Here is a 26,630-nt window from a genome sequence, read left to right as displayed (position 1 = left end):
ATACAATGAAACTAAGGGGAAAAGTAATAGTAGAAAAACTTGAGTACAGCATAGTAGCTTCATGAAAGGCTGATTATTACCTCCTCCAGCTATGTAGTCTAGGAAAAATCAGAAGGATTTGGCATTGAGCTATAGATTTGATTATGTGTGCAAGAGAACAAAATACGTTTTTGGTATATTATGTTGGGCTTCCTTTTTCCTGTAGGAATGATTATAGACAAATTACTAGGAAGTGGAGGTTTTGAGAATGAGTGGTAAGGAAATATAACAAGTGGAATTCCCTACCTGGCTAAAATTGTCAGGCATCCTGAAATTAGGGGAGCCTAAGCAATACAGGAGTCAATCTATAATGTTACACTATATAACAATGAAGAAGGCAGTAACATTACTATTTGGTAGACACTCTCTTCCTTGAATTTTTCCACTAAAACTTATTGAAACACAATGCAAAGAGAAGGCTAGTGTCCAAAAGAATGTTGAAAGAACAATGCCCTTTCAGTGATCAATCTGTTGTTCACCAACTTTTTGTTCTTTAAAATAAAACTGGGCAGCAAGGTGGCGCAGTGGATAGAGCACCAACACTGGATTCAGGAGGACCTGAGTTCAAATCCAGCCTCAGACACTTGACACTTACTAGCTGTATGACCCTGGGCAAGTCACTTAACCCTCATTGCCCTGCCCCCCAAAAATAAAATTAAAATAAAACTAGAGATGTCATTTCATCTGTGTGACGAGATCTCATTGAACAGCAGCTTCCTCTTTTTTTTTTTTTTTTGCAGGGCAATGGGGGTTAAGTGACTTGCCCAGGGTCACACAGCTAGTAAGTGTCAAGTGTCTGAGGCCGGATTTGAACTCAGGTCCTCCTGAATCCAGGGCCGGTGCTTTATCCACTGTGCCACCTAGCCGCCCCAGAAGCTTCCTCTTCTAATGCAGCCCAAAACCAAACCTGCAACATCCAGTGTTAGAGAGTTGGCTGGGCACTGAGAGTGATTTGCCCAGGGAAACAAAGCAGCTGTGTCAGATGTAGGACTTACAAGGCCAGCTCTCTATCCACTATGCTATGCTGCCTCTCACTCCCTCTTCCTTTCTATTTGCCTATCTTTTTTTTTTGTTCTTTATCCAGTTACTATTTCCAACTTCTTCCATCTTCGACCCAACATGCTTTGTCCTCCTTTCTTGCCTTGATCAAAGAATAAGAGGAAAAATATTTGTAAAATTTGTAACTAAAAAATTTGAGAGGAGGAAGAGCATTGGAGGTCTAGATCTGTCCTTTTATTGAAATAAAGATCTCCTATTTTGGAAACTCCTTTCATCAATGGAGATTTATCATTTTTAAAATATATCTGGGGGTTCCTAGGGGTTAAACAACTGCCTATCTTCCTACAGAGCTAGAATGAATCAGAGGCAAAAACATCGATCTTGAGTGTTCCTGAATGCCTCTCAAGTTTATGATTGCCTTGTAAATAAGTATATTTTTACTAATCTTTAATTTTTAAAAAATCAGGAATACTAATAGTTTGGATTCTATGACATTTTTCTCAAAAGGAGAAAAAGAAAATTGGATGGCACAGTGGATAGTGTGCCAGGCCTGGAGTCAGGAAGACTTGAGTCCAAATTCAGCCTCAGACACTCATTAATGTGACACTGGGCTAGTCATTAATCCTGTTTGCCTCAGTTTCCTCATCCTACTTGAGGTGGAGAAGGAAATGGCAAAGCACTCTAGTATCTTTGCCAAGAAAACTACAAAAGGGGTAATGAAGAGCTGGACATGACTGAAAAACAATTCAACAACAACAAAAGTGTTGATACACATTAAAGAACACTAACTATTATACATACAGGAGAACAAAATGTATAAACACAGAACCACAGAATCTTAGCACTGGAAAGGCCCTTAGCAATCAGCTAATTCTATCCCATCTTTCTACAGATGGGGAAATAGAGGTCTGTCATGACCAATGGCTTTCTCAGGGTCATACAACTAGCAGGTAAAAGCCTAGAACTGAAAATCAGCTATTCTGACTTCCATTCCATTGCTTTTCTACTAAACCAAAGGTCTTAATGAATGTTATCCTACTTAATTTCAGAGTCTGTATTCTGACTGAAGGGGGAAGCAAGGCACAGTGTATTAGATTTAGAATCAGAAGACCTGTCTCTTACTATCAGGTTGGCCTTCAGCAAGTTACTTATCCTTTCTGAGCTCCTGTTTCTCATCTGTAAGAGGCAGTTGGATTAGATGACCTCTAAACATCCTTTAAAAATCTAAATTTATGTTACTATCTATGTGCCTTGAAAGAAGAGAGGTGTAGCTAAAAAGCCAAGAAAAAACAACCACTCAAAACGTTTTACCTACCCGTATTTCCATATTTGGTATACAAAGTACCCCAATTAGAGACTGGATCCCAGAATTGCCAGGCTTACATAAACTAATTATACCTGTTAAAGAAAAAAAAAGTAGAAACAATATTACCCCGTGCAATCAAACACTTCAATGAACAAGTATCATCTATAATGATTTTGGCTATAGCCATAATTTAAAATTTAAATATTATTCTAATACAAATTATATGAACAATATTCTTCCAAATCATGACTAACATTTTTCAGTAATCACAAATAATCTCTCTATTGAATAAGGATATAAAACTATTTTAATTTTCTTATTCTATTCTCAAACTCAAATATATATGTTAAACACAGAATTACTGTAGCTACTGCTAAATGACTTTTTGAGGAAAAAAAAATCCCAGAGGGAACAGAAGTGAGGTTCCTCTCCTTTCTTTTTTCTTTAAGTGTAACATTTATTTTTGTTTTTTTGTTTGTTTTTTTTGTGTTGGGGGGAGGGGGCAATGAGAGTTAAGTGACTTGCTCAGGGTCACACAGCTAGCAAGTGTCAAGTGTCTGAAGCCAGATTTGAACTCAGGGCCTCCTGAATCCAAGGCCAGTGCTTTATCCACTGAGCCACCTAGCTGACCCCTTAACATTTATTTTTTGAGTAGTTCCCAACTAAATTTTTACTTTTAAAAATGTTTATTTTTTCTGTTTCTTTTGTCACCATAATACCTATGTATTCCTCCTCTTAAGACTCCCAGACAGCCATCCCATGATAAATAGTATTTTTTAAGAGAGCAAAATAAAAAGATAGCACAACTGATTAGTACATTGAAAAAGTCAGAAAACGTTCAGTATCTAACACCTGTGGACCTCCTACCTCCATAAAGGAAGTTCAGAGAGTCTTCTCATGTCTCTTTATTCAAATACCACTTGATCTTAATAATCTTCTTACATTTAATTTTGATTTTTTGGTGCGTCATTTTTCTTTTCATTGCCATTTCTGTTTACTGCATCTACTCATATAGATCTTTCCATGCTTCTCTGTACTCATCACATATATAATTTCTTATAGCCCAGTAGTATTCTATTACATTATTTATTGCCACAATTCAATGGCTCCTTTGGGGTATAAGGAAGTTAATGGAGTCTCTGATTCAAAGGGTATGGACATTTTAGTTGCTTTATTTGCAAAATTCCAAATTGCTTTCCAAGATGGATATGCCATTTCACAGATCCACCACCAACATATCATTAGTATGCCTATCTTTCCACATTCCTTCCAACACATCTCATTTTTGCAAATTTGTAGCATGTGAAATGAAACCCCAGGATTGTTTTGATTTGCATTTCTCTTATCACTGGAACATTTTTTTCATGCAGTCATTCATGTAGTTTGCATTTCTTATTCTGAGATCCATTTGTTCAGATCCTTTGATGATTTTTCTGTTGGAGAATGACTAGTTGTCATACATGTTAATTGTTTATGTATCTTGGATGCCAACCCCTTATCAAAGGAATCTGATAAAAAGATTTTCCCCCCCATTCAATCAGTTTCCTTTTTATCCTACATGCCACTTGTCTCCTTTTAATATCCCAGAGATATTTAGTATTAATGCTATCTGGAACCTGAACGAGAAAATTAAGCTCAGCACCTGTCTATAAAAGGGGAAGAAAGTTAAGTTTCTACAAGTATTGAGTAACTTTATGAGTACAACTAACAGTTTTGGAAGAGTTATATGCAATAAGAAGATACTAAAATATGATAAGAAACCTTTAAGTCAAATGCATGAAGGAGGATGAAAGAATTTACCTGCCCATGATCGGAATGTTGCTACTATTCCCATTTTACTAGCCAGGAACCGTGCTTCTCGGTCTTCTCTATTAAGAAACAGAATATTTATGAATCAAAGTGGTGAAAATGGTAAAGTTTAAATCTTTTGAATACTACACATGGAAATCTATTTGGGGGTGGGGGGGTGTCCAGACTTGTCATTTCATTGGTCTCCCCTGCAGGCCCGTCTTCCATGTAGTACTCCCTATATGTACAGTATTCAGACTCTGTTCTGGGCCCTCCCCTCTTCTCTTTTCTAGGTGATCTTATTAACTCCCATTGATTCACCTATTATCTGTATGCAAAACTATCATCCTAAATGCTAAAATCTAAATATCTAGTCCTCATATCTCTCTGGAAATTTATTCCTGTAACACCAACTGCCTGGCTATCTCAAAGGTATCTCAAACTCAACACAGACAATTGTGCTCATCTCTTCTATTTCATTTCCCTATTCCTACTGAGAGCACCAACATTCCTCTGGTCACCCAGGTTCTCTCCTTAGGGATTATTCCTCAATTCTTTCTTCTCCTTCACCCCTCATATCTAATCAACTGCCAAGTCTTATTGATTCTACTTTTTTAAAACATCCCTTGCACCCATCACTTTTTCGTTCCTCAAACTTCATCTCTACCACTTGAACCTGACAACCCTATTCCAAACTCAACTTAAGTGCTGCTTGCTCCAAAAAACTTAATCCCCAGTTATCTGTGAATTTTCACCATCACTGCAAATATTCTGCATTTACCTGGGAGCATGCTGCATTACCCTGGTAATTCATATGTTAAGTGCCCTGATTGTGGTGACTTTTTCACTTCTGTATTTCTATCCCATGCACCTCCTTGAAAAGAAACTCATCCTTAAAGAGCAGCCCAGGGCACTGAGAGGTAAGGGACTTGCTTAGGTCATACATGTCACAGGGTGATTGTCACTTTCTACAGGAGGCCTTTCCTGGTCCCTGTACCTTTCCCACAAGGTGACCTCATTTCTGCTTTGTACTATTTTTGTACATCCCTTCATATGTGAGTATTGTCTCCTCTGACAGAATGTAGGCTACTTAAGGACAGGGTCTGTTTCACTTTTGCCTTTGTATTTCATGGGGCTAACAGTTTCCTGCACATAGTAGGTACAAAATAAATGCCTGCTGATTAAAGGAGGCATTTGAACCCAAGTCTTCCTGACTCGGAACAAGCATTGAATATGTTACAGCGATGTCTATATGCTTTCCCAACCCTGGTATTCTTTTTCTTGTACTCTCAATCCTTTAATTTTCAGAATAAGTTATAAAAAGCAAATATTTTAAGATTATCCCCATTCTACCTCATACTTTCATCAATTAAAAAACTGCAACTAAGATTTACAATTCCTGAAACCTTAATGCCCTTAATTAGAGATGACATTTGAATTAAATCTTAATAAGCAGCCCAGGTTAGTTTTATTAAAAAATATATATTTGTTAAATAAAGATGATGTACAGAGTCATTATCTCTTTTAATTTTCAAGAGAATCCAGGAGACTACTGACAATATGAACTTTGACAATTAAATAATAAAAATAAAATAAAATAAAAATAGCATACCGTGAATCTTCAAGTATATGGGAAAATATGGCACTTACTTGAGCTGTCCTTCCGCTGTGTCTGGATTATGCCTGTAGTGAAAATCTGTATATGGTGCTAAGATTCTCTAAAAAATAAAGAATAGTACTTGTTACTACCATGTTATTTTTATAATAAATAAACTGGATTTATTTTCCCTTCCCTCCAATTTTATTCCAAGAGAATTTATTTAAGTATTTAAACTAGGATAATAGATAGTAATCTGGGGGGAGGGGGAGTTTAATTTAAAAGTTTAAAAATAGGAATTTTGCATTTAAGTGAGAATACCAAGTATAGGTAGCAAAATTCAAGATAGGCTGACCAGTGAGAGAAGCCTAGATAAAATTAAAGTCTATGCCTATCAAGTTTGTGCCCACCAAGACTTAAAACACAGCTTCTACTGAAAGAAAAAGTGATCGATGTTTTGGATAAAATGTTGAATGTATCAGAAATAGATTTATTAGGATCACAAGACTACTGATTTAGAAATAGAAGGGACATTAAGGGTCATCTAGTCCAATAATTTTACCTTGCAGATGAGAAAACAGACCCAGTTAAGTGACTCAATAGAGGTTATATAGATAAATAAAAATAGTAGAGCTAGATTTTGAACCCATATCTTTTCATTCAGAAAACAGCACTCTTTCCACTATTCACTCGTGAGAAAAGAGGTGAATTTTTGTAAACGTTGAGGATCAGCTATGTGTTAGGGTAAATGATTGTGGCTTCAGCAGTGATGAGAAATGGGAACTCCTAATTTTTATTTCCATGTTTCCCCCTACCTCAGATTCAAAGGGTCTCATTAAGGAACCCCCCCTCCCCGCCCCCAAGAAAAAGTATAAGCAAGCATGTCCAAAGGAAAAAATCTACTGTGAACGTTAATATACCTGTAGCCTGATTGTGTGCAAATAACTAAACAGTTTACTACCTCTCCAATTTCAAAATTAACATCTTGTTCCAAATAAGATTAAGAAAAAAATTCACTTGTAAAACATTGCAAATTCTAGTTTACACCTATATTCCTTAAACAATCAATGCAGAATTTGCTATTAAGGGGAATGCTGTGATTCAGCAGATAGAGTAGTAGGTTTAGAGTCAGTGTGGGTCTTGGGTTCAAATACTGACTCTGCTACTTCCTGCAAGCAGGAAACCAGGCAAGTCACTAACCTCTCTAGGTCTCAGTTTCTCTATAAAATTAAGGGATTGGACCATATGATCTACGAGGTCCTTTCCAGATCTAAATCTATGTTCTTATAATCCTATTAATTCATGATATACACTAACTTCAATTTCATAAACTCAAAAATCAAAATACCCAAAGAAATCCAGTATCCATACTGAATTAACAAATTTAATATAAACAGAATAACAGATTAATCCAAGAATACTCTCATATTTAAAGCCTTTTATTGAAGCTAGGGATCACCAATGGTTATTTGAAAATTTATTGACATCATTGTTTTATCATTTTAATCACCTTCCACTAAGTCAAATTTTGATTGTGCCCTCAATTTAAAGTAAAGAATATAGAATACAGTAAATGATAAAAATTTATATATACACACAGATAACCATCATAGTCTACTTTCTCTCACCTTTGCTTTAAGCTTATATACCTGATCTTATCTCTTCTTAGGATTCTGAATAAGTTCTCTACACAATTAACCTCACTGTTTCAGATGAATTGGGAGAAAGTCTAACTGAATTAATGAAAAATATGAATTACAGGTAATAAAAAATATATTGCTTTAACTGCTAACAGAGGATTTCACAGTGGAGGTCTTCTTAATCTGCCTTACTGAATTCATAAATGGAATTAATTCTTTCTTCATGGAAACAGCAATGGTAACCTTCAGATCAACACAAATTGAATGACCATAAATCCTTAATTCATGAATTAATGAGGTTTAACTATACAATAAATATCACTGACTGTTAAACTGATATTGTGCTGTGAGAATTTTCAAACTAAGAAGTCAAATATACAAAATTGAAAAAAGGAAAAAATGTCTACCTCTAATTCTACATCCGCTCGCACATACTGTCGGGTCTTTGGATGATTTAGAAGGTGCAAAACTGTAGTAATAAGGGCCTCATTTATTCGGCTTAATTGGCAATCAATCACATTTTTTAGGATGGTACTTAGTCCACCTCGAAGAGCCACCACCTCTGGATTCTGAAGTGCTAAAGGAAAAGAAATAAAACTTTTAAGTAAAAGAAAGATTTTTATTAGGAAAAATCTCTCTGAATATAGACAGGTGATTTAAAAACAAAGACTTTTTTTGCACAGTGATGCTAAAGTGTATTACAGATAAATTTAAAGATTATGTGAAACTTGTAAATTATAATTTGAATATTCAATACTAAAATTAATATTCATGTAAGATAGCAAATGATGCTTTTAGACAAAAATAGCAATTATTTTCCTTCAGTACATGATCTAAGATTTAACAAATCATTACATAAGAGGTGTGACTATAAAGTAATGCTAGTGATTTAACATACCAGAGACATTGGAAATCAAAGAGCTTGTCCCCTTCAAAGTAATTAATTACCTTGGAAGGCTATACATTTATTCCAAAGCTGCAGGCCACTGCTCAAAGCATTTTTAACTCCTCTTTTGGAAATGCCTTCAAGAGCCTTCATCACATTCTTTTGAATATTTTCAATGGTGACAAATTTTCATCCTTTTAGGGTGGATTTGATTTTTGGAAACAGCCAAGAGTCACTTGGAGCCATGTCTGGTAAATAAGGTGGGTGGATTAAGCTGAGTAATACTATTTGGGGGTCAAAATCTTTTTTCACAGAAAACTCACTATAACTCAGAATATAGTCATGGTGAAGAAGCCAATCACTGGGTCACAATTCACTTCTTATATATTACAAAGAATTTTTGAAAAGTTTCAACATTCCTATATGAAATTTGTAATGACTGATGTGGAATAAATTCTGCATGAACAATGCCAAATGTAGTTATGTTTGTGCTAGGCCACTTTATATTGCTCCTTCCATTTTCCATAGAATGAACACATTTGTAGAAAGAGTAAAAGAAAAAAAATTAAGGAAAGAAGGTTTAATCAAATATACCTTAGACACATCTATACTTGCACAGAAGGTAGAAAGGTCTTAGAAGAATAAGCAGCCACTTATTTCCTGTTATGAGAGGTTCATAAAGGCAGGAGGGAGGGGCAGCTAGATGGCGCAGTGGATGGAGCACCGGCCCTGGAATCAGGAGTACCTGAGTTCAAATCCAGCCTCAGACACTTAACACTTAACTAGCTGTGTGACCCTGGGCAAGTCACTTAACCCCAATTGCCTCACTAAAAAAAAGAAAAAAAATAATTAAAAAAAAAATAAAGGCAGGAGGGAAATAGGAAAAAGAAAAATCCATCCTGTTTTAGATTTCAGTTTAAGTTGGACAAGCATGGTATTTGCATACATAGTTCAGGAAAAATTCCAAAAAAGAAGAAAATTTTAGTATTCTCTAATTCTAAAAATTTATGTGACTAAGCTTCAAGCAATGCTTAGTCAACAAGATGATACTTAACAGAAAAAAACAGACTATTATACAGCATTAACATTAAATTGGACCTTTAGGAGTACTCTAAGAGATTCAACTAACAAAGGATCGTAGGATCACAGATCTAGGACTAGAAGGAACCACTGAGTCTGTCCAACCCCCTCTTTTTATAGTTGAGGAAACTGAGACCCAGCAAGGTTTGAATTTAAGTCATCTGACTCTAGAACCAATGCTCTTTCTACTGTACTTCACAGCCTTCTTAGGCATCCTTTAGAAGGGATACCATATAAGTAAACATTAAATAATATCTTTTATCATTTATATTTTGCATCTTTCAAAAGGATTTCCGGGGCAGCTAGGTGGCATAGTGGATAAAGCACCAGCCCTGGATTCAGGAGTACCTGAGTTCAAATCCGGCCTCAGACACTTGACACTTACTAGCTGTGTGACTCTGGGCAAGTCATTTAACCCTCACTGCCCCACCAAAAAAAACAACAACAACAAAAAAAACAAAAACAAAAAAATTAATCAGTGGCAAATAATTCCTACTGGCTAAGAGAGTTAATATTTTGCACTTTATTTCTGAAAATTGTTTCTATGAGTTGATCATCAAACTTTCCTTACTCTGATTAGAAAAGGTGGTATTATCTTTACCTTTTTTTTTTTAAATACTAAAAGTGAGTCACAACCAAAGATGAGATAGAGAACATTACAAAATGCAAAATGGTTCATTTTGTCTACATTAAATTAAAAAGGTTTTGCACAAACAAAATCAATGCAAACATGATTAGAAGGAAAGCAGAAAGCTGGGAAACAATTTCTGTAGTGTTTCTGATAAAGGTCTCAACTAACATAGATTGAGAACTGAATCAAATATATAAGAATACAAGTCATTTCCCCAACTGAGAAATGGTCAAAGGATATGAACAGTTTTCAGATGAAGAAATAAAAGCTATCTACAGCCACATGAAAAAAATGTTCTTAATTGCTACTGATTAGAGAAATGCAAATTAAAAATACTCTGAGGTACCACATCACACCTATCCAATTGGCTAATATGACAAAAAAGGAAAATGATAAACATTGGCAAAGATGTGGGAAAACTGGAACACTAATGCACTGTTGGAGCTGTGAAATGATCCAACCATTCTGGAGAGCAATTTGGAACCATGTCCAAAAGGCTATAAAACTGCATACCCTTTAACCCAGCAATACCATTACTAGGTCTATATCTCAAACAGATCATAAAAAGGGGGAAAAGACCCACATGTACAAAAATATTTATAGCTGCTATTTTTGTAGTGGCAAGGAATTAGAAATTGAGAGGATGCCCATCAATTGAGGAATGGCTGAACAAGTTGTGGTATGTAATAGAATATTAATGTGCTATAAGAAATGATAAGCAGATGGATTTCAGAAAAACCTAGAAAGATTTACATGAACTGATGATGAGTGAGATGAGCAGAACCAGGAGAACATTATACACAGTATGATCAACATTATGTGTTGATCAACTGTGATAGACTTGGTTCTTCTCAGCGATATAACAGTACAAGATAGTTACAAAGGACTCATGATGGAAAAGGCTCTCCAAATCCAGAAAAACAAAGAACTGTTGAATCTGGCTGCAGATGGAACCATACTATTTCTATTGTTTTTGTTGTTTTTCTTTTTTGCTGTGATTCTTCTTTCACAGCATGATTAATGCAGAAATATGTTTAATGTGATTGTACACATATAACCTATATCAGATTACTTGCTGTCTTGGGGAGGGGGGAGGGAGAGAGAAAAATTTGAAACTAGAAATCTTATAAAAACAAATGTTGAAAACTCTAAGTGTAACTGGAAAATAAGATATATGGGGAAAAATGATAAGCAGATGGATTTCAGAAAAACTTGGAAAGATTTACATGAATTGATGCCGAGTGAAATGAGCAGAACCAAGAGAACACCGTACACAGTATTAACAACACTGTGTGATGATCAACTGTGATAGACCTAACTCTCCTCAGCAATATAGTCATCCAAGGCAATGTCAAGACTCATAATGGAAAATGTTCTCCACATTCAGAAAAAGAATTGTGGAGTCTGAATGCAGACTGAAGAATACTATTTTCACTTTTGTTGTTGTTATTTCTTTTGGTTTTTTTTCCTTTTGTTCTGATTCTTCTCTTACAACATGACTAATGTGGAAATATGTTTAATGTGGTTGTAATGAATAACCTATTTTCATACTGCTTGCTGGCTTTGGGGGGGAGGAAGGGAGGGTGGGAAAAAAATTTGGAACTCTAAATTTTACAAAAAATGAATGCTAAAAAATGTATTTACATGTAATCGGGGGAAAAAATTAATAAAATTTAAAAATACATTTATAAAAATGTCACAAGAGATTGGCTACCAAAAAGTACCCCCAAAAAGTTGAACTGAGGTTTATAGATGGTTCACTTGTCAGTGAAATAATTATAAATAATAAATGGGGCCACCTTATACTAAAATAAGGTCAAAATGGATACATGATTTAGACATAAGAGGTAATACCATAGGTAAATTAGGAGAGAAAGGAATAGTGTACCTATCAGATCTTTGGAAAGGAAAACAGTTTTTGACCAAACAAGAGATAGAGTATATTATAAAATGCAAAATGGATGATTTTGATTATATTAAATTTAAAAATTTTTGTACAAACAGAAGCAATGCATCCAAAATTGGAAGGGAGGCAGAAAGCTGGGAAACAATTTTTGAGGCCAGTGCTTCTGATAAAGGCCTCATCTCTAAAATATATAGGGAATTAAATCAAATTTATAAGAATCCAAGTCATTCCCCAATTGAGAAATGGTCAAAGGATATGAACAGGCAGTTTTCTGATGAAGAAACCAAAGCTATCTATTCCCATATGAAAAAATGCTCTAAATCTCTAACGATTAGAGAGATGCAAATTAAAACAACTCTGAGGTACCACCTGACACCTATCAGATTGGCTAAAATGACAAAAAAGGAAGATAATAAATGTTGGAGAGGCTGTGGGAAAATTGGAACACTAATGCATTGTTGGTGGAGCTGTGAGCTGATCCAACCATTCTGGAGAGCAATTTGGAATTATGCCCAAAGGGTGATAAAGCTGTGCATACCCTTTGACCCAGCAATCCCACTTTTAGGTCTTTTGCCCAAAGAAATCATGGAAGGGGGAAAGGGACCCACATGTACAAAAATATTTATAGCTGCTCTTTACGTGGTAGCAAGGAATTGGAAGTTGAGGGGGTGCCCATCAATTGGGGAATGGCTGGACAAGTTGTGGTATATGAATACAATGGAATACTATTGTGCTGTAAGAAATGATGAGCAGGAAGAGTTCAGAGAAACCTGGAGGGTCTTAAGTGAGCTGATGATGAGTGAGATGAGCAGAACCAGAAGAACATTGTACACAGTATCATCAACATTGAGTGTTGACCTACTGTGATGGACTATATTCTTCTCACCAATGCAATGGTACAGAAGAGTTCCAGGGAACTCATGATAGAAGAGGATCTCCAAATCCAAGAAAAAAAAAGAAAGAAAGAACTGTGGAGTATAGATGCTGATTGAACCATACTATTTCTTTTGTTTTGGGTGCTGTTGTTTTTTTTTTCTATTTTGAGGTTTTGCATCACTGCTCTGATTCTTTCTCTTGTAACAGGATTAATGCAGAAATAGGATTAATGTTATTATGTGTATATATATGTGTGTGTATATATATATATGTATATATATATATATATATATATATATATATATATATATGTATAGAGATATACAGATATAACCTATATCAGATTACCTGCTGTCTAGGGGAGGGGGGAGGGAGGGGAGGGAGGGAGAAAAATCTGAAATTGTAAAGCATGTATAAACAAAAGTTGAGAACTATCTTTACATGTAATGGAAAAAATAAAAAACCTCATACATTAAAAAAAAATAATAATAATAAATGGGGCAAGTGGTTTGGGGTATAAGCCTAAGGGTACATAATCATCCACATGTGAAAGTGGGTAGAATAAATATTTTTATATAATAGGTATGAGACTGTGATTTAGCATCATAGGACACACTTCTAACATATGGAAAGGCTATACTAATGGAAGTAATATGTAGCAATGAAAAAAACTAAAGTCTTCATTTATGGCTATGATATATTGAGTCTCAGGAAAATTGATGATTTCCACAGTAGTTTTTGATGCTTTGCTTGTGGGTCATACCAGAAAGATATTTGATCAGAAGCTAGTAATTTCCTTTAAAAAGAGTTATTTTGTTTAGCTTTCCTTAAAAGATAAAGTTTGTCCAATCTTACAGTGTCTGAATGGCACAATTTTCGCAGAACTTTTCCTTGTTTCCTGATGTGTTAATATTTTTCTTCACTGAAATTTACCTCTTCAGCCATAATTCTCAGTTTAATCCTCAGTAAGAATGAGCCTTTTCTCAGGCTTTTTAAAACATCTTCCATTTAATTCTGTAGTTTAATTGATGACCAAGTCAGACATTATTATTGATATTTCACTACCTTCTTTGAAGGTGAGTTGGAAACTCTAGATCTTTATTTTATTCCAGTTAACTTTTTAAAAAATATCAAATATGAGTTTTAACTTTATACAAAATTTTAAATTAATTATTTACTCTAAATAATTAGCACTCATTTTTATGTTGACTTTCACCACCAGGCAGCTCAATACGAATGGATTTTTGAAATGCTACTACTTCGAGATCAAATATAAGTCCCTGCCATGATAATTCCTTTTTTGCTTCCATGAGTAATACCATAAGCCAGCTTCATTACTTTATAGTCACCCTTCATAAAACAATGAAAAGCACTAACAATTTTTTCTGTTTCTTTAGATCTTACTTTTGTAAGAAGTATTATTTTCTGTTTCCTACTTTACCAATTTACAGGTATATTAATAAGCATTATTAGTCTATTCTTTTAACTTAGTGGCCAACTGAGTGTTCACCATTAAACTTTAAGTCGATAGAATTTATTTAATATTGAAATTAGATAGAGTTTAAGATATATTTACCAGTATCATATTTCAGGAAGAGTAACTGATCTACTTAAGAATGACTACTCTACTTCATGTATCACAGGCACTTGCCATTCTTTTATGTATTTTACTGCAGTGACTGAATAATTTACTTTTTAAATGATTGAAAAATATGAAACACTTTAAAAAGCATTACACTTTTATTCTGTTTGTAGATAATTCTTACCTAGTTCACAGATAATGGCAATACATGCCCGAACCATTCTATCTCTTTCCTGAAGGCCATCATTTCCAACAGCTATCAAGGAGTTGGCGACAGAACTGGGAAACAGGGAAGCATTCACAGTGATCATCTATAAAGAGGATGGAGGAAAGGGAGGGAAAAATTCAGAAAAGGAAGTTACTTCATTATTAATATATTTTAATATTTAAATAACAACATTTTCAATTCCTAGTACAATACTTTGAAGATGCATGTTAAGAATATGCTAATGTCCTGCTGTCTCAAACACAGACTTTAAAAAATATAAAAATGGTAGCCAGTACATGTTTTAACAATATATAACTGAAGAGAATCTTTTCCTTACAGAATGTCTTAATTCTTCATTTCAAATCTCTTCTCTTTGTATCAAAATGCGTTTGAGTACATATGCCTAGTACTATGCTAGGCTTAAATACATATGCATGCATGTTTGTTTATATAACTATTATTCATGCATGTTCTATAGTAATAAATTTTCCATGGTTATGTATTTAAGGGTAACTATAACATTGTTATACAATAGAAAATTCCCTTAACATAGGCTCATAGGACTTACAGCTAAGGTTTCTTTAGAGACAATTTCATCTAACCCCCTCTTTTTTTAACATATGAGGAAACCAAAGCTGAGATAGGTAAAGTAACTTGCTCAAGGTTATACATATGAGGCAGTTTTGTTGGTTTCTCTTTCTCCTCTTACTAAAAGCTTCCCCCTCTTATTTATGCTTTCTCCCACTGTTAAAGTGGTTTTTTCCCCAGATTCAACTACCAGGCAGCATACAACATGATTTCTTTCCTGACCACATTTACTACCTGCTGGACATTTCCTCCTGGATAGCTCACCAGCACCTTAAATACAACATGAAAAAAATGTGCTTCCCATCACCTCCAACCCAGATCCCAGTCTCTTCTTGGCTTCTCTATTTTTGTTAATGGAACAACCATCCTTAACATTATCCAAACTTGAAACCTTGCTTTGACATTTCCCTCCTTCACCGATTGGAATGGCATCCAATCAGTTGCTAAGTCTTTTGATTCTAACACCATATTTCTTAAAACCATCTTTACTTTGTTTCCACTGCCAAAACATTAATTCAAGCTTTTTGTTAATTTTAAAAAATATTTTGGACTATTTCAGTAGTCTTCAAACTGGACATTTGATAAAGTTTGTTCCCATGCAATCTATTCTACACATTGCTGCCAGAATATTTTCTTAAAATAGACCTCTGACTAAAAACCAATACTAAAACCTGTTTACATTAATGTATAGCAGCAGCTCAAAAAACTTCCATGTTTCTTTGTGTTGCATTAATCCCTTTATCCTTCATGACTTTTATCTGACTCTCCATTTTTATTCTAATATTCTCTTAAGGGTCCTACCTGGGGGCAGCTAGGTGGCGCAGTGGATAGAGCACCGGCCCTGGAGTCAGGACTACCTGAGTTCAAATCCGACCTCAGACACTTAACACTTACTAGCTGTGTGACCCTGGGAAAGTCACTTAACCCCAATTGCCTCACTTTAAAAAAAAAAAAAAGATTCCTACCCCATTCCCTCCCTCTTCCACATCAGGGAGCCTTGCTAAACACTTTACAGAAAAAAAAACAAGGCCATCTCTTCTGAGTTCCCTTTTTCCCCCAACTCTACATTCCACATAACCACACAACATCATTCTCTATTCTCCCCACATGTACTCCAGTCTCAGAGGAAGAAGTAGTAATTATCCCTACAAATGACAACCTTCTAATTGCACCCTTAACCTCATATTCTCCTGGTTCCTCCAAAAACTTGTGCCTTCGGTCAACCTCTCACTCCCTAATTTTCAAGTTCTCTTTATTCTATTTGCTCTTACAAACATGGCCATATTTCTTCTATTCTTAAAAAGACTAACTTGTTTCTACCATTTCTGAAAGGTACTCTTCTATATCTCTCTCACAAACTCCCAGAAAAAACTATCTATACTTTTTTTTCTGAACTATTCACATTTTCTTATCTCCCACTCTGCAGTAACGTGAAATCTAGCTTACAACCATATCAACTGAAATTGCTATTTTCTTTTTTTTTAAATAAAAGTATTTTATTATTTTCCAGTTACATTTAGAGATAGTTTTCAACACTTGTTTTTTTAAGATTTCTAGTTTCAAATTTTTCTCCCTCCCTCCCCACTCCCCAAGGCAGCAAGTAATCTGACAAAGGTTATATGTGTACAATTACATTAAACATATTTCTACATTAGTCATGCTGTGAAAGAATCAGAGCAAAAAGGAAAAACTTCAAAAAAGAAAAACAACAGCACCAAAAAACAAAAGAAACAGTAGGGTTCAATGTGCATCCATATTCCACAGCTTTTTTTTTCTAGATTTGGAGAGCATTTTCCATCATGAGTTGTATTGCTGAGAACAATCAAGTCTATAACAGTTGATCAACACATAATGTTGATCATACTGTGTATAATGTTCTCCTGGTTTTGCTCATCTCCCTCAGCATCAGTTCATGCAAGTCCTTCCAGGTTTCTCTGAAATTAGCCTGCTCATCGTTTCTTACAGCACAATAGTATTCCATTACATTCGTACACCACAACTTGTTCAGCCATTCCCCAATTGATGGGCATTCCCTTGATTTCCAATTCCTTGCCACCACAAAGAGCAGCTATAAATATTTTTGTACATGTGGGTCCTTTTCCCTCTTCTATGATCTCTTTGGGATACAGACCTAGCAGTGGTACCACTGGGTCAAAGGGTATGAACAGTCTCATAGCCCTTTGGCCATAATTCCAAATTGCTCTCCAGAATGGTTAGATCAGTTCACAGCTCCACCAACAATGCATTAGTGTTCCAACTTTCCCACAGCTTCTCCAACATTTATTTTCCATTTCTGTCATATTAGCCAATCTGATAGGTGTGAGGTGGTACCTCAGAGTTGTTTTAATTTGCACTTCTCTAATCAATGGTGATTTAGAGCATTTTTTCATATGGCAATAGATAGCTTTGATTAATTCATCAGAAAACTGCCTGTTTATATCCTTTGACTAATTCTCAATTGGGGAATGACTTGGATTCTTATAAATTTGATTTAGGTCCCGATATAGAAATGAGGCCTTTATCAGAAGTACTGGCTATAATTGTTTCCCAGCTTTCTGCCTCCCTTCTAATTTTGGATGCATTGCTTCTGTTTGTACAAAATTTTTTTAACTTAATGTAATCAAATTCATCCATTTTGCATTTCATAATATTCCCTATCTCGTTTGGTCATAAACTTCTCCTTTCCAAAGATCTGAGAGGTAAACTATTCCTTCCTCTCCTAATTTACCTATGGTATCACCTCTTATGTCTAAATCATATACCCATTTTGACCTTATTTTAGTATAAGGTATAAGGTGTTGGTCTATGCCTAGTTTCTGCCATACTATCTTCCAGTTTTCCCAGCAGTTTTTGTCAAATATTAAGTTCTTATCCCAGAAGCTGGAGTCTTTGGGTTTATCAAACACTACATTACTAAAGTCATTTACTACTGCGTTTCCTGTGCCTAACCTATTCCATTGATTCTCCACTCTATTTCTTAGCCAGTACCAAACAGTTTTGATGACTGCCGCTTTTATATAGTAAAGCTTAAAGTTGGTACAGCTAGCCCACCTTCCTGTGAATTTTTTTTCATTAGTTCCCTTGATATTCTTGACCTTTTATTTTTCTAGATGAATTTTGTTATTATTTTTTCTAGCTCTATCAAGTAATTTTTAGGTAGTCTGATTGGTATGGCACTGAATAAGTAAATTAACTTAGGTAGAATTGTCATTTTTATTATATTAGCTCGGCCTATCCATGAGCTATTAATATTTTTCCAATTATTTAGATCTGATTTGATTTGTTTGAAAAGCGTTTTGTAATTGTGTTCATAGAGTTCCTGGATTTGTCTTGGCAAGTAGACTCCCAAGTATTTTATCCTGTCAACTGTTAACTTTAAATGGAATTTCTTTTTCTATCTCTTGCTGCTGGACTTTGTTGGTCATGTATAGAAATGCTGATGATTTATGTGGATTTATTTTATATCCTGCAACTCTGCTAAAGTTGTTAATTATTTCAAGTAATATTTTAGTTGATTCTCTAGGATTCTCTAAGTTTATCATCATACCATCTGCAAAGAGTGAAAGTTTTGTTTCCTCCTTGCCTATTCTAATTCCTTTAATTCCTTTTTCTTCTCTGACTGCTAAAGCTAACATGAAATTGCTCTTTTCAAGATTACCAATGATCTAATAACTACCATCTACAAAGATTTTATTCTAGTTCTTATCCCTTTTGATCTCTCTGCAACATTTAATTACTAAATCTATTGGCCTTTTCTCAATCCTCATGCTTCTTGACTTCTCTGCAAGTTATGACACTGTCTTGTGTCTTACTCAATTTCTCTCTGGATTTTTGAAAGACAGATCTTTCCTGGTTATCTTAGCTATCTCACTGTTGCATCTTAGTCCCTTTAGCTGGATCTTCATCTAGGCCACACTAACTGAGGTACAGGGGAGGCAGTGAGACACTGTAAACTAAGCACTAAATTTGAAGCCAGAGGACTCTGATTCAAATTTAAGCTTTACAGTTTACTGTGTAAGACACTTAATTTCTCTGGACCTTAATTTCCTCTTCTGTAAAATCAGGGAGTTGGACAAAAGGACATTTTGGTTCTAAATTTTGGCCCTATGTTTACTCAGAAATCTCTTGTTTCTCCTTCTACCTATCTATGTAACTTCATATGAACCTGTTACTAAAACTTTAACAGCCTCCATTCTCTCTCTTTTCCAAAGGTTTTCAGTACCTGGTTCCGGCTTCTTCTCCTCCCCATCTACTACCCCAAATTTAGCCCTCATCTTTCTCTTCAACTCTAGCCCATATTAGTCAACTGCTTGTAGGACATGGCCATCTGTTCTTTAGATTTTTCACTCTTGGTATGTCCTCACTTTCCTTTCTCCATAATCCTGAAGCAACCATTTGTCAATTAAAATTTAACTGCCTTTTATCTTGTGTCTTTGCTCCCATCAAAATGTAATTCCTGCTCTAAAAATTCTTAACCTTTGCTTACTCTCCTACCATCTGCCTTCTCTGCTCTTATTTGTGTGAACCTTAAAGGGTTTTCAAACTCAACATGTCCAAAATTCAACTCATCAAGCCCCCCACTCCTGTCAATCTATCCCTTCCCTCTAAAGCTTTCTCTTAGTGTCAAGGGTACTACAATCTTCCTAGTTACACATGGCTGGAACTTTAGAATCATCCTTGAATCAAGTTCCCTCTCTCTTAACAACCACATCCTGTCAGTTGTTCTACTGCTACAACATGTTTCACACCTCTCCATCTCCTGTTATTGCCTTGTAATTAATTGGTCTCTCTGCTTTCAGTCTCTCCCTTCTTCAATATGTTCTAAACAGAGCTGCCAAAAAAATCTGCCTTAGGCACAGATCTGATCATGTTACTCCTCAGTTTAAAAACTTTCAATGCTTCCCTATTGCCTCTTGGTTCTAACTCATTTTCCAGCATGACAGATACAATTTTTATCCTATCATGAAAATATAATGATTTGGTCAGTATGGAGAGAATAGGAGTGGGGGTGGGAAAGGGGTGCAGCACTGTGATCCCATCAATATAGGGAAGTACCAGTGTAGAAACTCCTGTCAAATTCTAGTACTAGAGAAACTATTTCAATGAAAGAGTCAGGAACTAAAAATGCACCAACACTAATGCACTGCTGGTGGAGTTGTGAACTGATCCTACCATTCTGGAGAGCAGTTTAGAACTATGCCCAAAGGGGTATGTAAAACTGTGTATACCCTTTGATCCAGAAATACCAATATATCACCAAAAAAGATTTTAAAAGGGGCGGAGGGGGAACCTTTTTCTAAAAAAATATTTATAGCAGCTTTTTGTAGTGGCTAAAAGTTGGAAATTGAGGGGATAACATCAAATGGGGAATGGCTAAACAAGTTCTGCTATAATTGTAATAGAATATTATTATGCTATAAAAATGACACGCAGTATGATTTCAAAAAAAACTGGAAAGACTTACATGAATTGACAGAGTGAAGTGAGAAGAATCAGCAAAACATTGTACATAGTAACAGCAATATTACACAATGAACAACTGTGAACGACTTAGCTATTCTCAGCAATACAATGATCCAACGTAATCCCAAAGGGCTCATGATGAAAAATGCTATCCACCTCCAGAGAAAGAACTGATAGAGTCTGAATAAAGACTGAAGCATACTATTTTTTGCCTCTCTCTTTTTCTTGTTTTGTTAGAGTTTTCTTTCACAAAATGACTAATGTAGAAATGTTTTACATGACTGAACATGTATAATCTATATCAGATTGCTTACCATCTCAGGGAGAGAGGAGGGGAAGCAGAGGGAGATAGAATTTGTAACTCAAAACTTTTTTAAAAACCACACGCGACAAATGTTAAAAATTATTTTTATAGGTGATTAGGGAAAAAAAAATATTAAAAATAATTCTACATCAAAAAAAGACATGATATGAATTTAGATTAAATGAGACATTTCTGATTTAAACTTATGATTTCATGTTTTTATCAGAAATTATATTAAAGATATATTTATCACTAAAAATGCTTTTTGGAATCAATGAGCTTAATTTAAATAAGCAAGCAGTGATTATAAAAAGTCTTCCTACCTTCATCAAAAATGGATAGGAATAATTATCTCCCATCTACTCTATGTCTTAATATATCTACCTCAAAAGAATGTGAGCACTTTAAGGGTAGGAACTGTTTTTTCCTTCTTATGTATCCCCAAAGCTTAGCACAGTGTACTAGTATATAGTAAATGCTTGATAAATATTTTATGATGGAAAAAAAATGCAATGAAACAGTTGGCATACCTTTCTGACTAACCGAAGTGCTTGCGTCCTCTCTACCTCATTGCTCTGTTGTATGTCGATGCACCTATGGAAGATATTAAGAAGTAAAATTCTGATTAAATAACATTTCCTTTTATATGCAAGCTCATTTTACAATGAGATAGTTGATCATTATAAAATACAATGTTAATATGGTATTTACTAAAAAGAGAAGGATATAATTTTTTGTTACTGAGCTTTTAGGTATTCAAGGAATATTTTCAAAATGTTTAATTGGTTAATATTTATATCTCTAGTGAAAAATACTTATGCTAAAATATCTTTTTTCTTCTGAAAAAGTCAGAAAGAGATAAACATTAACTGCATGTAATTCACAAAACCATTGAATCACAGACATATCAACAGAAATAGTTGTACAGTGAAATCAGATATGTGTTAACAAAAACTTTTCTAACCTGGCCCTACTTCATGGTCACTGAATACTAACCCTCAAATATTCTGGAGAACAACAACAACAACAACAAAAAATTCACTTCATTTCCCTGAAGCAGTTTACTTTGTAACATTAATGTGGACCAAGTTTAATAGAAAAAAGTATATAAATTCTGACCATTACAAATGTCTAAGTCCTATGTGATACAAACTGCAGAGTTTTAATTGATTATATCTACCTTGATATAATTTGGAAAATCTTACTCAAAAAAGGTATCTGCTGCTCAACTCAATTTCACCTAAACTATTTTTACACATTTTTAAAAACTATAGAATTTAAATATTCTAAAAGAAAACTATATATTAACATTTTTACATGACAATCTATATTTGTTGTATATGACTATGTACTTATAGTTTCCTATTATTCCAAATGAGCAATTCATGGATTCCTAAAACCAAGAAACAATTCCTCTAAAGATATATACCAAATTAATTTTCTTTATGTACAAATTCTATTGTTAAAGAAAATATAAGCAAAAGCGGCAACTGTAGAAAAATTACCTAGCTATTAAATAATCCACTTTCAACTTTAGCACCTTCTGCAGAATACTTGAGTCTCGGATGAGATACCGAAGGGCTCGTAATCCTGCTGCTCGTACTTCTTTTGCTTCATTCAATAAAGCTAATCGCAAACTGATGAAAACAAAATAAAAATAAGCATTGTCTATATTTAGAATACATACAATACCATCACTGACACTTTGAATTAACTTTCGTTTCTAATAATCTAGAAAATAAATTTTCAAATTTTAAAACTCCAAATATGTTTCAAATATTAGATTAGATGTTTGGCTCTTATATATAATCATAAAATAAAATATAAAATAAAATTATTTAATTCTTACAACTATTTTAATTAAATATTACCATAATGTCAGTACTTTTAAAATGCATAGATTTTGAAATAACTAATTATAATTCAGGAAAAACTTCAAGGTACTTACCATATTATGATATGCTCATGATTAAAACCTAGCTTTTCTTCACTGTGGCCAATATTACAAAGAAGCTGTCAAGAAAAAAAATCCCTTAAATAGCAGGTCACATTCATACAGCATTTTAATCTTTATACTACCCTTTACTTAAAAGAACCTAGTAGGACAAGTAGTATAAATATTACACCCCTTTTCAAAGATGATTAAATTGAGGCTCAGGGAATTTATGTCACTTTGTAAGAGACATACAACTATCTTTAAGAGAGCTATTTGAACCCAGTTCTTCTAAGTACAATTCCATTGCTCTTTCAACTCTCTATGTGAAAACACACACAAACACCCCCCAAAACATACCAAATAAAAATGTGTTTTATCTATTGTCAGAATATATAAAAAAATAATGAAATTAATTTGGTTTAAATTTAAACACATCAAAAGTTTTAGATTTCGACTGGCTTAACAGTCTAGAGAAACAATATATTTTAATGTAACTAACATTTTTTCTTCATAAAATTTTGGAAAAATAGACTTTACAAATGAACCCTAATGTTCCCAACATAACTAAAACTCACATCACTCTGAAAAACATCTAAGTTTTAATTTAACCTAAATTTTGTAGAGCTTGATTAATTAAGAATCTTTTAAAAGAATCTACCACAGGGGCAGCTAGGTGGCGCAGTGGATAAAGCACCGGCCCTGGATTCAGGACAACCTGAGTTCAAATTCAGCCTCAGACACTTGACACTTACTAGCTGTGTGATCCTGGGCAAGTCACTTAACCCTCACTACCCCACCCCCATCCCCCCCAAAACAAAAAAACACACCTACCACATTTGAGGCATAAAATACAAAAATTCACTGCCCTCAAAGAAGCTAAATTCTTTTTAACAATATCTTATGTAAGCACAGAAGTTTCTTAAATTGCCACTAGTACCTTCACGCAACAGATTTAGAATGAGAAATTCATTTAATGACTACTTATTAAATATGCTCAATAAGGTATAACACTATAATCTGATCAACTGGCTTATTTCTCTAAGTTCATAAAACGCTATAAATAATCCAACAACAGGCACAACTACAACCTACACCAAAATAAGAAAATGCTTCAGTGCATATATGTCATTAGCAAAGCTATGAGGGATCACAGGTTTGTTATCATCTGTAAAGGATTTGAAGACCTATTATTTAAGAACAAAATAAAAAGGGATAGGGTACTGGGTTCAGAGTAGAAAGGCTCTCATCCTTCATGATGATGTGATCTTATAAAGGATAATATAGTTTATGCTAAGCAGATAAATAGATATGGTACATTTAAATGGTTGAAGAAATCAGAACACAATCTAATGTTAAGGTTTGTAGAATTGTCCTTCATAAATTTCATAAATTTGGTGAAAAAGAAAAGTCTTTGTTGACATAATAATATTTAGTTGAGATATGGCAATACATATTACTCATCAGAAAAGAGTTCATGAAATGACATCAGATTTTGATCATATGGAAACTTTTAAAAATTATGTTATAATTATTCTCAAACTTTATAAGTAAGTTTTAGGTGCTTCACAAGGTCAATATAGCCCACATTTTTACGTAGATACTACCTAATCTTTTATGAATGACAGGATGAATCATGTCCCATAGTCAATCATGTACAAGTCTTAAACTTCATGATGACTAAATGAGATTAGAGATCAAGAGAGATTATGTTCTATATTGGGCAGCAAAACTTGGTGGCTAGATGCTAGAAATGAATGGTTTAAACAGCCAAAGTTGGTTTAAAGGGCTTTTTCTGCTACCCTTTTTCCTCTTAGTTACACCTAGTCTCCTCTTTGAGGATATTTTTCTTGTCATAAAACAACAAATGGTAGCAACATTTTATCTAGAAGATTTTAAAGATATCTTTAAAATCTGTTCAAATGTTATGTCTTGCCTAAGAGATACTAGCCTTTTTTTTCTATAAGGCATTGAATCTAATGCTGTAGTGTGTTGAAATTATTAAATATGAGCTGATAAGAAAATTAATGCATATACATTAAACAGTTACACCTAGCTCTAAGCTTAAAATGAAAACAGCTGAGAAGAAGCAAAGTTCTCAAAGAAAAAAAGGTAAAACATTAGATGCAAAAATGCAAAGTTACCTTCTCTAAATGAAGAAACTATAATTCATGGGGTTTCATATATTCAGAGTAAGAAAACTAATCTCTTTTCCCCCTCTTATTTCATTTGCTTGGTATAGAGAAAGCCTTCATGACAGTAAGAGAAAGCAAGCATATAAAAAGACAATCTCTCACTAGAGAAAGCTTTAAAACTGTCAGTAGTAAAGCAAAATTAGTGTTGGTTTTTTTTTTTTGGTGGAGAAAGAGGAAGTTGAAATAAAATTTTCTGAATTAAATTTCTAAAAAAGAATATTATCAAATTCTGCCTGTGTGTTTAATTTCAAAAGCTTGCTCTATATAAGAAAGATCTACTTTGCTGTTTATCATTTGCTATATTTATGAAAGTGTTAGATACAAAAAATTTATGGTTACAATATGTATTTCAATACATAGGTGGCCTACTGCCACCTGGTGGTAGTATACCACAATAATAGAAAAGAGTTTTAAGCATTCAAAATCTAGGAGGGAAAAAAAACAACCAAATGTTCTAACCTATTATTCAAGTGCAATAGGTGGGACATATTTATCAACTTTGGTATATATTTATTTACAGAAGCTAGTTTAGCAGATGTTTGCTTTTAATATATTTATCCAGGACCAGGTTGAAACTTAGGGTGAAATCACCTAGGCTTCCAGGAAAACAAAAACTCACTATGCACAAATATGACAGAGGAAAACAAACAATGTAATGGCAGAAGTATGACTTCTGGTTCAAAGAAATATTCTTTCTTTAGTTTGTGGAGTAGAAATTCTGTTGATCTCTGATTCTTAAGCTTACTGAGTTAGCTATAACCCACTATTTTATTCATCATACCCTAATGAAGTTATTACATGAAGTCTCAAAACATAACGTTAATCATTCACATTTCATCTCACTGAAATAGACGATTTACCCATATAATTCAAAACAAAGTAACAAAAAAGAGGCTAGATCAATATTTAATAACCTCACATGACAAGTACTGATTTTAACTATAAATCATGTGGTTATAAATCTAAGAGAATATTTTATCTTAATATGCTACACAATATTTTTATTACTATGTGTAAGAAATTGAGCTAAGAGCTTCAACAATAGGTTCATAGTTAAGGACAGATTTTGTTTCAGGTAATCAGAATAGAATGGATTTGTTTTATTTACAATGAATAGTCAATCTGTATGAAATCTGTTCCCTTAAAAAATGGCTAAAAAAAAACATTTACAAAGAACTTGGATTTTATGATTTGCAAAGATTAGTTCCTGACGACGTTAAATCTATTAACAGTTTCCAGGCAGTAAGAATTAGCTTGTAATACTTAGATTTTTCAAACAAAATTTTTAAATGGACAACTGTAACTCTTTAAAATCATGGTTCTAGTATTGGTACTATCTTAATAATCTTGTGTTAGTTGTCCTTTATGGCATAAGTTTTTAATATAAATATTTCAAAAATAAGATTCTTTTGGATGCTTTTAAAATAAAAATGAAATGTTTGAAAGATGCCAAAGAAAATAGTTTTAGAATATGTTAACAAGTGAAAAGTTTGAGAATTTAAAAACCATTCAATGTTATATAGAATTAAAAATACTTTAATAGAATATGAAAGACTGCTTCTACCAATAGTTACAAATTTCTTTATCTACCAAAATGATGTCAGGAGAC

At 34.0% G+C, this 26,630-nt stretch overlaps 1 protein-coding gene across 6 annotated transcripts in view; it reads right to left on the bottom strand.

Annotated features, from left to right (window-relative positions):
- RICTOR (RPTOR independent companion of MTOR complex 2) overlaps positions 1–26,630 on the bottom strand; it is a 135,722-nt gene that overhangs the window by 55,777 nt on the left and 53,315 nt on the right. For 5 of the 6 annotated variants that reach the window (XM_043976061.1, XM_043976063.1, XM_043976062.1 and 2 more), the window contains exons 4-11: positions 22,842–22,906; positions 22,399–22,530; positions 21,424–21,487; positions 14,515–14,641; positions 7,777–7,946; positions 5,783–5,850; positions 4,145–4,212; positions 2,354–2,436 (exon numbers count right to left, since the gene is read on the bottom strand). In XM_043976061.1, the coding sequence (XP_043831996.1) occupies positions 2,354–2,436; positions 4,145–4,212; positions 5,783–5,850; positions 7,777–7,946; positions 14,515–14,641; positions 21,424–21,487; positions 22,399–22,530; positions 22,842–22,906 (777 nt within the window). The remainder of the gene's footprint in view (positions 1–2,353; positions 2,437–4,144; positions 4,213–5,782; positions 5,851–7,776; positions 7,947–14,514; positions 14,642–21,423; positions 21,488–22,398; positions 22,531–22,841; positions 22,907–26,630) is intronic. The other variant, XM_043976065.1, reaches the window with a different exon arrangement.

Source organism: Dromiciops gliroides, chromosome 1 (assembly GCF_019393635.1).
Source record: "Dromiciops gliroides isolate mDroGli1 chromosome 1, mDroGli1.pri, whole genome shotgun sequence".
Lineage (NCBI taxonomy): Eukaryota > Metazoa > Chordata > Mammalia > Microbiotheria > Microbiotheriidae > Dromiciops > Dromiciops gliroides.
The sequence above is the reverse complement of the archived record's forward strand: the minus strand, read 5'-3'. Positions and strand labels throughout refer to the sequence as shown.